Source organism: Ovis aries, chromosome 6, assembly GCF_016772045.2.
Source record: "Ovis aries strain OAR_USU_Benz2616 breed Rambouillet chromosome 6, ARS-UI_Ramb_v3.0, whole genome shotgun sequence".
NCBI classification, from domain to species: Eukaryota; Metazoa; Chordata; class Mammalia; order Artiodactyla; family Bovidae; genus Ovis; species Ovis aries.
In genome coordinates, this window is record NC_056059.1 from 36354141 (window position 1) to 36370249 (window position 16109).

General features: G+C 41.3%; 2 protein-coding genes across 2 annotated transcripts in view; one reads left to right on the forward strand and one right to left on the reverse strand.

The window, feature by feature from the left end:
• Positions 1–171: 171 nt before the first annotated feature.
• FAM13A (family with sequence similarity 13 member A) overlaps positions 172–16109 on the forward strand; it is a 340765-nt gene continuing 324827 nt past the window's right edge. The window contains exon 1 of the mRNA XM_060416890.1: positions 172–420. The gene's annotated coding sequence lies outside the window, so the exon portion shown is untranslated. The remainder of the gene's footprint in view (positions 421–16109) is intronic.
• Positions 5590–8032, reverse strand: LOC114115289 (acyl-protein thioesterase 1). Its single transcript, XM_027970878.3, has one exon. It carries the CDS (start codon positions 8005–8007, stop codon positions 7315–7317), a length of 693 nt encoding a protein of 230 aa, XP_027826679.1. The 5' UTR covers positions 8008–8032; the 3' UTR covers positions 5590–7314.

Below are 16109 nucleotides of genomic sequence, written 5' to 3' on the forward strand. Positions count from 1 at the left end.
GTCTCAGGGGGCGGGGTCTCGGGCGAGCGGGTGGGAGGAGGCGGGCCCAACCTCCTTGGAGTCTCAGGGCGTCGCGTGGCTTCTGCTAAGGGCCGGGCTGCTCCAACCTGCAGACTGCTTCGCCCGCCAGCAGGGAGCGGTGCAAGCTCACCTTGTCTTAGCCCTTTTCCCAGTGTCCCGGCTCTGTGGGCGAGGCTTCCCCCCACTCTTACGGGGAATAAAAATCGCACCCTCGGAGGGCTCGCGGGAAAGCTGCGCCGCCTCGGGTGCCTTGAGCGGGATGCGAATGGGGCAGGGCGAGCGCACGTGGAGCTTGTTTACAAATAGCTGCCCGGGCGTCCGCGCCTCGCAGCGGACTCCCGGGAGTCCCCAGCCTGCCCGCCAGGACAGGACGAGCCGGAGCAAGAATCCCGAGTCAAGGTATAAGCGGGGGGACGCGGCTGCTGGCCGAAGGCAGGGAGGCTGGCTCCCCGTGGGGAAAGGGGTCAGGCGAGGACGTAGGGCTTAGCTCGGCAACATGCATCCGAGCGAGCCCCGGAGGGGTGGGGCCGCCGCCGAGGGCGGTCAAACTGCGTGTCGGTTCCCCTTCCTGCTGGGTTGCTCGTGGGTGCTCAGTCTCTGTAGAAGCGACTCTGTGCGAAGCTGACGCAGCTTGGGAGACGCGAGAGCCTGTGGGAAGCTCCCTTGTGAATTTCATGCCGCTCCCTTCACTCTCTCTGCTTCTAGGTAGTAGTGAGGGAATTGCAATTAACAAAGACTCCCTTGGTTGGTTTGAATCCGAGATACACTTCGTTTCTATTTGGGCGTTTTAAATGGATCAGTTGCGGGCACCTGTGCCGTTATAACCGCTGCGAGGGACCGTGCCTTGCCGGACTCGCTTCCCCGCAGGGCCGGTAGCCTTCCCTAGAGAAGTGAGCAGCTACACAGTGCTGCAGCACCTGTTTACCGAGAGCACGCCTGTAGTCTGTCCTTTATTACTCTATGTTTGTACAATTTGAAAAAAATGCAAGAGTCTTTTAGTTAAGCCTCTCGAATTTCTGAACATAAATGTCTAATCTTTTTCGTTAACATAAAGTAGCATAGTAATTAGTCATTTATTTGCAAAGGCCACTTTGTTGCCAGAATATTTCAAAAGGGATCTGACCTGAGCGGTCTTACTGCGGAGATGATTTTAAGGCTTCTAACTATCTGACTTCCTCGCCCAAACTGCTCATTTTCCTTCCTCAAAATCACAGCTTTGCCCCATCTGACATGTTGGAGAATCTTTGATCTCCTAGTTATACTGAAGTTGTAAGTGGTTTTTGACAAATGTCTGCTTTTCCTCCCCCTCCTAAAATGAAACATCGTGCTAGTTCAGTATCATTTTAAAAAGTTAGCCTCTTTTCTGTGATAGTTGTGGTGGAGGTGTTTTAATCACTAAGTCGTGTCCGACTCTTGCGACCCCATGGACTAGACTGTAGCCTTGCCAGGTTTCTCTGTCCATGGGATCCCCCAGGGAAGAGTGCTGGAGTGGGTTGTCATTCCCTTCTCCAGTGATAGTTATAAGAAGAGTTTCCGAAAACAGGTGTATCTGAGGTATGAAACGTTATTCATTCCTCAGAAGGAAAGGGAGCTGACATTACATGTAGCCAGAAGTTAGGCTGGTTTTTCCCCCTCACAGCCTACTGGTCCCATAATATTCAAATAAAATGAACTCTGCCTTTTACCTCTATCCCCCTCTATCTCTGGGGTTTCATTTCCTTCCAGACACCTCTCCGATCTTCTCTGTTTCTGCTGAATTCTCCAGCTTGCTGGTTTCTTATCTCTCATAACTGTTCCCTTTTCATCACCTTGTGTAAGTTCAAACTTGGAACATAGCCCACATTTCTTGTTTTCCTCAAAACACTACTTCATAGGAGACCCTTGTCTGCCCAAGACAGCTTTAGACAAGATTTTTTTCATCCAAAAGACTTGTTCCTTTTTGTTGGGGGGAAGGGCCACTAATTGCAGCAGATACATCAATACATTAGCTATAAGAGTAGGGAGACCTTAAAATAGAAAGCATGCTAGCCTTGTTTTATTAAGCGACTGGCTGGCCACAGGGACCTTCTTACTGCCACTTCTTTCCATTGGGTGTCACAGCCTTGCTCTGTCTTGCTGTGTCGTCCTTCCCTTTTCTCTCCAGCGTTTCTCTGCCTCAGGGTCCCTTCTGTCCTTCGCTCTCAGCCACCTGTGAAATCAGTTCTTCTTCATTACACAGAGCAATTTTATATTCTGTATCTGTTTTCCAGTTGTCCCTTACTCTAATCAAAAGACACGTCACTCCTTGTGGAATTTTGCCACCAGTATTTCTTCCTTCTGCATATATGCAGTCTCTCCTAAATCCTTCTGATAGTACTTCTAATAGTAAAGTTTGTGTTACCTCTGTTTTATGTACAAGGATGCAAAGCCTAAAGAAATATATGAATGTATCAAATGTAGGTTGTTGAATGGAGGTTAATCTGACTTTGAAGTGTGTTCTGCCCACACTATCACAATTGAAGTATTAACTCAAACACATGAAAAGAGGAAAGTATACTGGTGGTTTTTTTTTCTTTGAAAAATTAAAGTCTCAGTTTATTAAAATGAAACTTTTGACAATAACCTACCAAAAAGGCATTCTTGCTTGAGAGTGCCTAAGTGTGCAACTGAGTTCATCAGACACAGCATTTGGTTTATGGAATGTGGCTTTTCTTAAAACTACTCCAAGTCACCTGAAAGTGGCTTATGTTTCTGACCATTTACAAGCCCTAAATTTATTCTTTATGCATAATAGTATTGCAGTGGAATAGGAAACCTCTAGAGTAAATTCTTGATTTTATAGAAACTGCATTTTAGGTTTCCATTTAGTTCATCACTAACCTTGTGCACTTGGAAGTTTTTGTTTGATACCTGAAATTAACTACTCCAGTAAGCTTAGGATGAGGACATGTTAACATCCTTCCATGTGTATTAAACTGATTTAATATCAAGTAGTATTTCTCTGTTAATTGAAAATTTTACTGCCAATGGGAAATCTGTCACTTAAAGAAAAAATGTACTGTTACCTATTTTAAGGGACATAAAATATTAAGGGGAATTTTCAGCTAAAAAATAATTTAGGGGTATGTTTTAGTGCTAACAAGCTGTGAAACAAGCTCAAGCTGGGAGTCAGGTAGAGCCTATTATAGGATTTGGGTAAGATGATTTTTAGAGACGTTTAAAGAAAGCGAAGGATCTGTTCTTGGTTGGGTGCTGTGAGAAAGCAGAGGCAATTTGGCTATTAGACATCTTCATTTTTACCCCAAAAGCCAGAGGAACAGGCTAGAGTCGTTCATTGAAGAAGCAGTCATCAATAAAATGAAAGTTTGTACTTTGAAGTCTCTTTTAGCTATAAAGTTATTTTACTGTATATTTTAGACAAAAGCTTAAATTATTCATTTTGATTATAAACGTTTTCTTTTAAATAGTTAAAGGTGGGAACACTTTCCCACTTAAATTTCTTGACACAGTGTGAGGTCAGATTGCTCATCGGAAAGTCCTTTTCCTTAAAAAAAAGAAAAGGACATCTAGGTTGTTTCCATGTCCTGGCTATTATAAACAGTGCTGCGATGAACATTGGGGTACATGTGTCTCTTTCAATTCTGGTTTCCTCAGTGTGTATGCCCAGCAGTGGGATTGCTGGGTCATAAGGTAGTTCTATTTGCAATTTTTTAAGGAATCTCCACACTGTTCTCCATAGTGGCTGTACTAGTTTGCATTCCCACCAACAGTGTAGGAGGGTTCCCTTTTCTCCACACCCTCTCCAGCATTTATTGCTTGCAGATTTTTGGATCGCAGCCATTCTGACTGGTGTGAAGTGGTACCTCATTGTGGTTTTCAGCAGATGAATGGATAAGAAAGCTGTGCTACATATACACAATGGAGTATTACTCAGCCATTAAAAAGAATTCATTTGAATCAGTTCTGATGAGATGGATGAAACTGGAGCCGATTATACAGAGTGAAGTAAGCCAGAAAGAAAAACACCAATACAGTATACTAACACATATATATGGAATTTAGGAAGATGGCAATGACGACCCTGTATGCAAGACAGGGAAAGAGACACAGATGTGTATAACGGACTTTTGGACTCAGAGGGAGAGGGAGAGGGTGGGATGATTTGGGAGAATGACATTCTAACATGTATACTATCATGTGAATTGAATCGCTAGTCTATGTCTGACGCAGGATGCAGCATGCTTGGGGCTGGTGCATGGGGATGACCCAGAGGGATGTTGTGGGGAGGGAGGTGGGAGGGGGGTTCATGTTTGGGAATGCATGTAAGAATTAAAGATTTTAAAATTTAAAAAATAAAAAACTAAAAATAAAAAAAAAAAAGAAAAGGTTATGATCTTGAAAGGTGACTTATACTCTTGTGTTGTATAGATGCTCAGTAGGCTTTTGTGGCTTCCCTTGTGACTCAGCTGGTAAAGAATCTACCTGCAATGCGGGAGACCTGGGTTCAATCCCTGGGTTGGCCAGATCATCTGGAGAAGGGAAAGGCTACCCACTCCAGTATTCTGGCCTAGAGAATTCCATAGACTATATAGGCATGGGGTCACAAAGAGTCGGACATGACTGAGCGACTTCCACTTTCAAGGGGCTTTTAAACTTAATTTTGTTTCCCATGTTTTTTTGTTGGCTGGCGGTAGATTTTCAGCTGATAGGCAGTATAGGCACCGATACGAGAATGATTTCCTGGGAGGGTACAAAAGATTTAATAGGGTCAGAAGAGGGAAGATTGCTGGTGGAAATGTTAAAAGTTAGGAAAGCAGGTGGATATAAATTGAAGAACCAGTGAATTGCTGATTGATGTCAACAATGTGGGTGGGGAATTTGAGTGAAATTATATACTGCCCACCTTATGTTTCCAAACTTCCCCAGTGTCCAGCTGTTTGTAAAGGAGCCCACAGTTTTGTCACGTGGATCAAAATCAGGTTTACTGAGAGCGTCTGGTGCCTCCCTCTCCCTCTCCATGGCAAATGAAGCTTCATGGTTTCAGGCTCCTCATTCTCCTTCTTTAGCCTATGTAGTCTTCTCCTCCTTCTGTTAATCTGTACATCTTTCAAGTTCTACTTTGTCCCCAAAGCTGAGTTTTTCAAGGTTCCTCAGACCTTATGGATGAGAATCACCTGGTGTGTGACTTATAAATTCTGGCCCCCACTCCAAGGATGAAGCTCAGGAATCCTTATTTTCAGTGAGCATCACAAGTGTTTGTAATAGGCTAACGATTGAAAGCCTTATACATTGACAACCACTGTGAATGAGATTCCTCTCTTAAAACATTCTTTTGGGAGAGTTTTTCTTTTCTGTTCCCCTCCTGCCTTCTTAAATTATATGCAATATTTGAAGGAAAATATAAAATGCAGAAAAACAAAAAGGGAAACAGTCATACCAATATTCAGAAATAACCACACTTAATATTGTGGTGTGTATCCGCCCTCTTTTATCAGTGTAATTATTATATACGTAATGTGTGTGTGTATGCATATTTCAGTAAGAATTTCAGTAAATTATATACATGTGTTTATTAACACATTATAAATATTTTATTTTATTTTATTTTATTTTTTTTCAGAATTCAATTTTATTTCACATTGATAGAAACCGTGAAAAAGATTTACATTTTCCCACGTTATAGCACAGTATTTCAATGGACTATTTCTTGCCATAAGTTAGATCTTGCTGATTTGTGTCAGTGAAACAACAGTTTATATTCTTCAAGGTAAAGCAGAATGACTTAGTAAATGATTGTTTAAAAACTGTGAATCCAGACATAAACATATGGCTTCATTATTCACATGCTCTATGTAGTCCATACCAAGTCACTTCCATCATCAAATAGCACCCATTTATGAAGATGCCATCCTAACACTGTCCTAGTCAGCTGGAATACAGCAGAAAAACGACCAACTCAGAAATATCAAGTGTACATTTTTGGTATGTATTAAACTGTGTGGTAACTACACCACATGTATTGAGTTCTGACTAACTTTTGTTACCCATAAATTTATTTTCAAGTAATTTTAACCGATTGAAAAATCTGATTATTTAAAATCAAATAATTGCTATTTTTACATTTGCACAAAAGCTAACTTAAAAATATCATTTGACTACAGTGAAAATTTTAAATGAGTCTGTTGACAGAGAAGAATAAAGCAAAATTTTTGAAATGATTGCTCATTTCCTACAGCAGTCGGTTTCAAACGTGCAGAATAAGTAAATTCTATGCTATGAGGAGAATCACCTTAGAGCAAATCATCTTAGAGATTACAGTTTTTAAGATCAGTTTTAAATATTCCAGAACATACTAGAATATGAACTAACTATTCTTTCAGTTAATTACAGGAAAATACAACCACAGAATTATTTTCATTTCCTGCACTGAAGATTCTAGTAACTCTGAAGGTCCAAAATGTGGACTAAACTCCAGTTTAGGAAGTAGTGTACAAACTCTGAAGGGAAGTCAGGTTTCTTTCTATAAGTATCAATACATTTTTACTCCACCTCTTCTGTGATTCAGAATGTCAAATTACAGCATATATTGACTGCAAGTGTCTATGGCAAGGAGGCAATATTTGGTCTGTTATGAAGCATAAAAAGAAAGAACATATTTCTAGAGAGGAAAAAAGAATATTAAATAGAACAGAAATCATATTCAGCAAAGAAAAACCTGGTCCCCAAAATAAAAGGGCCATTAATTCTAGAGAGCAATATTACTCTTTATGGACACTTAGAAGCATTATCCCTCTTATAAGAAATAATGTAATAACACCTCATTCTTAATATTATAATCATTAAGTATATAAGAACACATATATAAAAATATGGATACTGCATGGTGACTATGTAATTTGGGGATATGACCATAGTCCTAAGTCACAGCACGTATAAACCCTTTATGTCTTAAATCCTCATTTACACCTGAACAAGTTTTCATTAAGCATACTAGTAATTTTCAAGTGATCTAGTAAAAAAAAGTCCGGTTGCAGTATTTTATGATTTTGCTGAATTACATTTGGGAGAAAGAAGCTGGCTGCTTCATCTATTTTAATACTAGTGTATCCTGGATCATATACAAATACATATAGAGAAATGTCAAAGATCATACATTTCCCACGAGGAGATTTATTTAGTCTGTGTCATTGGTGTATATTTGCAAAACGTTTTAACACTGCAAACATTAGAGGTTTCAAGGTCGGGCACAGGAAGAAGTGTGTGCTCCACTGGACGATGCTGGTGTGCACTTCTACACAAGGCCTCTTGGCGGTGTCAGTCAATGGGAGGTAGGAGCTTATCAATGAACTGCTTGATGTCCATCATTTCCTGTTGACATGAACTGTGCATCATGCCTGCGTAGGTTCTGAAGGTCACATTGGCTGGATTCACCAATGTCTTCAGCTTCTCAGCAGTGAGAGAACCAAACATCAGGGGGACTAGAGGATCCAGGTCCCCGTGGCACTGAAGAATAGAAATGTCTCTGTTCACACCACCAATAGGGCCCTGTGGAAACGAAGCCCGCAGTGGCAGCCAGCAGCTGAGAGCGGTGACCCCGGCCAGCTTCTGCTGTGTGGTCAGAGCCGTGTACAGAGATAAAGCTCCTCCCTGAGAAAATCCTCCCAAAATAATTCTGTTAGAAGGAATGCCATTCTTCACCTCTTGATCTATCAAAGCTTTTACATTTTCTGCTGCCTGTTTAATTCCAGTTTCATCCTCCAGTGAATCTGGTGAAAGCCCAATAATGTCAAACCATGATGGCATGGCCATGTTCATGTTTAATGTTACAGGCATAACCGGCGCATGCGGGCAGATGTATTTGATGTGGGAGCTTCTGATCCCGGCAAAGGCTTCGGCCCATCCATGCCCTGTGTCTCCCAATCCATGAAGGAAGATCACCGCGGCGGTGGCCTTCCGGGCGGCAGGCACGATGGCGGGCAGCGGAGCCGACATGTTATTGCCGCACATACACCGGCTCCAGCGGCCGCGCGTCGGAAGCGGAAGCTAAATATTTTAGATATGTTGATTCTAATCAACCAAATACCATCAGAAACATATCTTTGCCCATTTGGGCTTACTACTGAACAGAGAGTCTCAGAAAAGAGGGACTCAGGTAGAGCTTATTATAGGATTTGGGTAAGGTGATTTTTAGAGAGGTTTAAAGGAATTGAAGGGTTTGTTTTTGGACGGGTGCTGTTAGAAAGCAGAGGCCATTTGGCTATTAGGCATCTTAATTTTTACTCCAGAAGCCAGAGGAACTGGCGAGAGTCCTTGGAGAAGAAGCGCTAGTCACTCTTGCTAACCTGGAGAGGAGGGTGTTTGGTCGTTTTTGTGGTCGCATAGCTTTCCCCTTCTTTCCTGGTAAGATTTTCCATTCAGGCAGAGTTAAAGAGTGATCTTGTTTTTGTCTTGTTTGATTGCAGTTATGGAGAATCCTTCTCTCATGTCTATGAAATTAATTACATTCCTCAAGGTAACACCATACTTGCCTTGTTCAAAGCTTTCAACACATACTTGAAGGCTCCAAGATTCGAAAAAGTTTAACTAATAATTATTAATTCGTTCAACCTTGAAGCTATCCCTAACACAGCTGGGTAGTCATTGCAGTTCCACCTCATGAGACTCCCTGATGCTTGAAGATGATGGTTATTAACACCTCTTGATGGTGTTCCTGAAACTCAGTTTTGATCAATTCTAGAAGTTTTTATCACCCAAGAAGGATGCCCCCTTTCCCTCCATCCCTCTGTCCTCTTCCTCAGCCCTTGGCAACCACTCGTCTTTATGGATTTGCCTATTCTAGGTATTTCATATAAATGGAATCATACAGTATATGTCCTTTGTGACTGGCTTCTTTTCCTTTAACCAAATGTTTGCAAGTTTAATCCTGTTGTAGCGTGCATCACTACATCAGCTTATTACTAATTGTTATGTGGATACACTATGTTGCACCTCTCTATCGGTTGACGGGCATTTAGCTTGTTTCCACTGTTGGACTATTATGAATAATGCTGTTGTGAACATCCAAGTACAAGTTTTTGTGTGCACATATGTATTCATTTCTCTGACGTGTCCCACAGACTGGAGCTGCTAGTTCATGTGGTAACTTTATGTATAATCCTTTGAGGAGCCATTTTCTAAAGCAATTCACCATCTTATAGTATGTGAGGACTCAATCTTATTCAGACTGCTATAACCAAATACCACAGATCAGGGAGCTTATATACAACAGAAAGTTATTTCTCACAGTTGTGGAGGCTGAGAGGTCTCGAACCATGGTGCCAGCATATTTGGCCTGATGGCTGGTTAGGACCGACTTGCTGGCTGACAGACGCCTTCTTGTCATGTCACCACTTGGTGGAAGGGGTGGGGAATCTCTGTGGGTCTCTTCTATTAGAACCTATTAGTGAAAGCTCCACCCTCACAACCTGAGCACACCCTGAAGGTCTTGCCACCTCAGGCTGTCACGTTGGGCATTAGGATTTCAGCGTAGGAATTATGAAGGGACGTGGACCATCACACCACAGCAGGCTCCAGTGTCTCCATGCCTTCACCAACACTTGGTACTGTCTTTTCTGTTCTCAGCATCCCAGCAGATGTAAAGTGGTATCCGGTTGTGGAATTGCCTTGTATTTCCCTTATGGCTCATTGGAGCATCACTTGATGAGCTTATTTACCAATTTGTATCTTTTTTTTTTTTGCAGTGCCATCTATTCAGATCCTTAGTTCAGTTTTTTATTAAATCATAATAGAGTTACAATAATAAGTTTAAAGTGTTACAATTTACTGTTCTTCCACTGGCTTTCCTGGTTGTCCTTAGTCGCTCAGTCGTGTCTGACTCTCTGTGAGTCCATGGACTCTAGCCCTCCAGCCTCCTCTGTCCATGGGATTCCTCAGGCAAGAATACTGGAGTGGGTTGCCATGCCCTTCTCCAGGGGATCTTCCCAACCCAGGAATCGAACCCAGCTCTCCAACATTGCAGGTGGATTCTTTACCATCTGAGCCCCCAGGGAAGCCCATGAATACTGGAGTGGGTAACCTATCCCTTCTCCAGGGGATCTTCCTGACCCAAGAATCGAACCTGGATCTCCTGCATTGCAGGTGGATTCTTCACTAGCTGAGCTACCAAGGAAGCCTGGCTTTCTAGAGGGGAGAATTTAAAAACTTGCTGAGAAACATCTCTATATATAGCCCAACTGATGTGGACAATATTTCACATGATATGCAGTCACTTAAGGATTCTCGTGATAAATTCTGGCCATCTAGTCAGAAGAAAAAATTATGACTTCTGGAAGAAATTAGGCGTCCTTTTATCTGACACAAGAACTAGGTATGTCCATTTCAGCATTGGCTTAAACAAATCTGTGAGCTTTGGTTTGTGCTAAATTGCTATGGCTAACGCCTTTTGAATTTCGTGTATTTTTCTTTCTCTTATTCATTCATTGTGTTCTTTTTAGCTTTGTTTTAGTGGTAACTCTTTCTGTATTACAGTTATCTCAAACATTGTTTTAGAAGCATGTAAACAATAAAATTAAGAGATCAGACAGGAAGTACATCTTAGTGGTAAACCTTATGTATTCTGGAAACAGTCTCTGGTTTGCCCCCTACCAGTCCTGGAATCTCCAGCTGGTTATGTATAGGTTCTTTCACGTATGCAAAATAAGACTAAATCATACTGCCTTTGGTTTTTTTGTAAGCATGAACTGAAATAGAAATTGCTTTGCAAAGTATCACACTCTGCACTAAGCACTAAGTATCAATACTAGCTGTGATTTTATTATTTCTTAAATCTTTTGACTAAAAGGAAATACTTGCACTCTTAACTTCTTAAGAGACTTTGAAAGAAACTAAAAGACAGCAACAGTGCAAAAGGCCAAATTAATTTGTACACATAGAATGATATTGTAAAATATTTGCAAGAGTGCATTATATCTCTATGATTGTCATTATAAGGGGATTCACAAAACTACTATTCATGAAAATTCTCATTTCATGAATCTAAACAGTTGTTCATTTTCTTTCTTTGATTTAATCCTATTGAATAAATCACAGCATGTACTACGGTTTGGGCAGATTTTTAGCCTGATTTTAGTTATGTGAAGGGTGTGGTAAACATATATTAATAAAATGTGGGTATGGTGCAATTGACAGTCTTCAAAGAGTCATCCTTTTGGAGATATGTTTGAAATATACTTTATTATTATCTTTTTCTCCTTTGTGAAATAGTGGCAGAGTCTAACTCTGCCCTTCCTATTAATATTTATTTTATCTCTCAACTTAAACCCTGACACTAACATTCTGAAAGGTGTTGATAGGTGATAATTATCTCTTTTCCTTGGCTTTTCATATTTTTCCTTTTTTGCTTTGTTTCATATGGGTGTGTATTCACATATATCAATTTATATGTGTGTGTGTGTGTGTATGTATATATTTTTCCCTACCCTTTTCTTTATAATGATGCTTGTAGATCTCACAAATTTCTGTTTCCCCCTTTTTCTTTATCTTCTACATTGTGTTCTTTTCCTTTGGGGATGTAATAGTGAAACTAGCTAACAATTTGGAAAGCCCCTGTCGACAATGTGCTGAATTGATGTGTAATTATATGATTGCTTCTTTTAGAAAAAATTTATGGATTTATTAAATCTATCATTATAATGCTGACTGGACTTTCAAAATTTCTCACTTCAATTGGTAGTTTGTTTCTAGTCATGTTGAAAAGAAACAGGCTGATAAATTTAACAATAATCTCTGTTACCATAACACAGGAATTATTTTGCACTGACCTTGTTCTGAAGTTGTTGGAATTTTTTTTTGTAACCAGTAGAGAACTTTAATTTATTTTTGCTACAGTCCCTGAAGAGCAAGTTTTTAGGTAGTTTTTTCTGACGTACCTTTCATATGCAGTATTGAGACTTCAACCTACCAAGTTTCCTCCCTCCCTCCCTTCCTTACACTTTTTATCTTTTTACTTTTGAGTAGAAGGATTCCCTTTTGCATATTTTGAGAGTCTTTGCACATGACTATGAAATTGATTTTTCTCAGTTCAGTGGCTCAGTAGTGTTCAACTCTTGCAACTCCATGGACTGCAGCACACCAGGCTCCCCTGTCCATCACCAACTCCCAGAGCTTACTCAAACTCACATCCATCGAGGTGGTGATGCCATCCAACCATCTCATCCTCTGTCATTCCCTTCTCCTCCCGCCTTCAATCCCTCCCAGCATCAGGGTCTTTTCCAGTGAGTCAGTTCTTCACATCAGGTGCCAAAGTTTCAGAGTTTCAGCTTCAGCATCAGTCCTTCCAGTGAATATGCAGGACTGCTCTCCTTTAGGATTGACTGGTTGGATCTCCTTGCACTCCAAGGGACTCTCAAGAGTCTTCTCCAACGCCACAGTTCAAAAGCATCAATTCTTCAGTGCTCAGCTTTCTTTATAGTCCAACTCTCACATCCATACATGACTACTGGAAAAACCATGGCTTTGACTAGATGGATCTTTGTTGGCAAAGTAATGTCTCTGCTTTTTAATATGCTGTCTAGGTTGGTAATAGCTTTTTTCCAAGGAGCAAGTGTCTTTTAATTTCAAGGCTGCAGTCACCATCTGCAGTGATTTATCTCACCACTGACAGAATGTGGTCCACTGGAGAAGGGAATGGCAAGCCACTTCAGTATTCTTGCCTTGAGAACCCCATGAACAGTAGGAAAAGGCAAAATGATAGGATACCAAAAGAGGAACTCCCCAGGTCATTAGGTGCCCAATATGCTACTGGAGATCAGTGGAGAAATAACTCCAGAAAGAATGAAGGGATGGAGCCAAAGCAAAAACAATACCCAGTAGTGGATGTGACTGGTGATAGAAGCAAGACCCAATGCTGTAAAGAGCAATGTTGCATAGGAACCTGGAATGTCAGGTCCATGAATCAAGGCAAATTGGAAGTGGTCAAACAAGAGATGGCAAGGGTGAATGTCGACATTCTAGGAATCAGCGAACTAAAATGGACTGGAAAGGGTGAATTTAACTCAGATGACCATTACGTCTACTACTGCGGGCAGGAATCCCTCAGAAGAAATGGAGTAGCCATCATGGTCAACAAAAGAGTCCGAAATGCAGTACTTGGATGCAGTCTCAAAAATGACAATGATCTCTGTTCGTCTCCAAGGCAAACAATTCAATATCACAGTAATCCAAGTCTATGCCCCAACCAGTAATGCTGAAGAAACTGAAGTTGAACGGTTTTATGAAGACCTACAAGATCTTTTAGAACTAACACCCAAAAAAGGTGTCCTTTTCATTATAGGGGACTGGAATGCAAAAGTAGGAACTCAAGAAACACCTGGAGTAACAGGCAAATTTGTCCTTGGAATGCAGAACGAAGCAGGGCAAAGACTAATAGAGTTTTGCCAAGAAAATGCACTGGTCATAGCAAACACCCTCTTCCAACAACACAAGAGAAGACTCTACACGTGGACATCACCAGATGGTCAACACCGAAATCAGCTTGATTATATTCTTTGCAGCCAAAGATGGAGAAGCTCTTTATAGTCAACAAAAACAAGACCAGGAGCTGACTGTGGCTCAGATCATGAACTCCTTATTGCCAAATTCAGACTTAAATTGAAGAAAGCAGGGAAAACCGCTAGACCATTCAGGTATGACCTAAATCAAATCCCTTATGATTATACAGTGGAAGTGAGAAATAGATTTAAGGATTTAGATCTATTAAAATCTGATTCCTAGAATGTCTAGATCTGATAGATAGAGTGCCCGATGAACTATGGAATGAGGTTTAGGACATTGTACAGGAGACAGGGATCAAGACCATCCCCATGGAAAAGAAATGCAAAAACGCAAAATGGCTGTCTGGGGAGGCCTTACAGATAGCTGTGAAAAGAAGAGAGGCGAAAAGCAAAGGAGAAAAGGAAAGATATAAGCATCTGAATGCAGAGTTCCAAAGAATAGCAAGAAGAGATAAGAAAGCCTTCTTCAGCAATCAGTGCAAAGAAATGGAGGAAAAGAACAGAATGGGAAAGACTAGAGATCTCTTCAAGAAAATCAGAGCTACCAAGGGAACATTTCATGCAAAGATGGGCTCGATAAAGGACAGAAATGGTCTGGACCTAACAGAAGCAGAAGATATTAAGAAGAGGTGGCAAGAATACATGGAAGAACTGTACAAAAAAGATCTTCATGACCAAGATAATCATGATGATGTGATCACTAATCTAGAGCCAGACATCTTGGAATGTGAAGTCAAGTGGGCCTTAGAAAGCATCACTATGAACAAAGCTAGTGGAGGTGATGGAATTCCAGTTGAGCTATTTCAAATCCTGAAAGATGATGCTGTGAAAGTGCTGCACTCAATATGCCAGCAAGTTTGGAAAACTCAGCAGTGGCCACAGGACTGGAAAAGGTCAGTTTTCATTCCAATCCCAAAGAAAGACAATGCCAAAGAATGCTCAAACTACGCACAATTGCCCTCATCTCACATGCTAGTAAAGTAATGCTCAAAATTTTCCAAGCCAGACTTCAGCAATACATGAACTGTGAACTCCCTGATGTTCAAGCTGGTTTTAGAAAAGGCAGAGGAACCAGAGATCACATTGCCAACATCTGCTGGATCATGGAAAAGCAAGAGTTCCAGAAAAACATCTATTTCTGCTATAGTGACTATGCCAAAGCATTTGACTGTGTGGATCACAATAAACTGTGGAAAATTCCAAAAGAGAGAGGAATACCAGACCACCTAACCTGCCTCTTGAGAAATCTGTATGGAGGTCAGGAAGCAACAGTTAGAACTGGACATGGAACAACAGACTGGTTCCAAATAGGAAAAGGAGTATGTCAAGGCTGTACATTGTCACCCTGCTTATTTAACTTATATGCAGAGTACATCATGAGAAACGCTGGACTGGAAGAAACACAAGCTGGAATCAAGATTGGTGGGAGAAATATCAATAACCTCAGATATGCAGATGACACCACCCTTATGACAGAATGTGAAGAGGAGCTAAAAAGCCTCTTGATGAAAGTGAAAGAGGAGAGTGAAAAAGTTGGCTTAAAACTCAACATTCAGAAAACCAAGATCATGGCATCTGGTCCCATCACTTCATGGGAAATAGATGAGGAAACAGTAGAAACAGTGTCAGACTTTATTTTGGGGGGGCTCCAAAATCACTGCAGATGGTGACTACAGCCATGAAATTAAAAGATGCTTACTCCTTGGAAGAAAAGTTATGACCAACCTAGATAGTATATTCAAAAGCAGGGACATTACTTTTCCGACAAAGTTCCCTCTAGTCAAGGCTATGGTTTTTCCTGTGGTCATGTATGGATGTGAGAGTTTGACTGTGAAGAAGGCTGAGTGACGAAGAATTGATGCTTTTGAAGTGTGGTGTTGGAGAAGACTCTTGAGAGTCCCTTGGACTGCAAGGAGATCCAACTAGTCCATTCTGAAGGAGATCAACCCTGGGATTTCTTTGGAAGGAATGATGCTAAAGCTGAAGCTCCAGTACTTTGGCCACCTCATGCAAAGAGTTGACTCATTGGAAAAGACTCTGATGCTGGGAGAAATTGGGGGCAGGAGGAGAAGGGAACGACCCAGGATGAGATGGCTTGATGGCATCACGGACTCGATAGACGTGAGTCTGGGTGAACTCCGGGAGATGGTGATGGACAGGGAGGCCTGGCGTGCTGCGATTCATGGGGTCGCAAAGAGTCAGACACGACTGAGCGACTGAACTGAACTGACAGCAGTTAATTGCTTGACCACTAGGCATTTTGTGCTCAGTCACTAAATTGTATCCAACTCTTTGTGACCCCATGGACGATAGCCCATGTGTCCATGAGATTCTCCAGGCAAGAATACTGGAGTGGGTTGCCATTTCCTCTTCCAGGGGATCTTCCCAACCCAGGGACTGAACCCACATCTCTTAAGTCTTCTACATTGGCAGGTGGATTTTTTTTTTTTTTAATCACTAGTGCCACCTGGGAAGTCCACTAGGCATTTTACCACATTCCAGTGAAGGGAAACACACATTGTTATATATAAAGTGGGGATTTAATAGCAATTCATATCT

Excerpts from the sequence above, each read along its gene's own strand:
- LOC114115289 (XM_027970878.3), bottom strand. The coding sequence starts at position 8,007 with ATGTGCGGCAATAACATGTCGGCTCCGCTGCCCGCCATCGTGCCTGCC.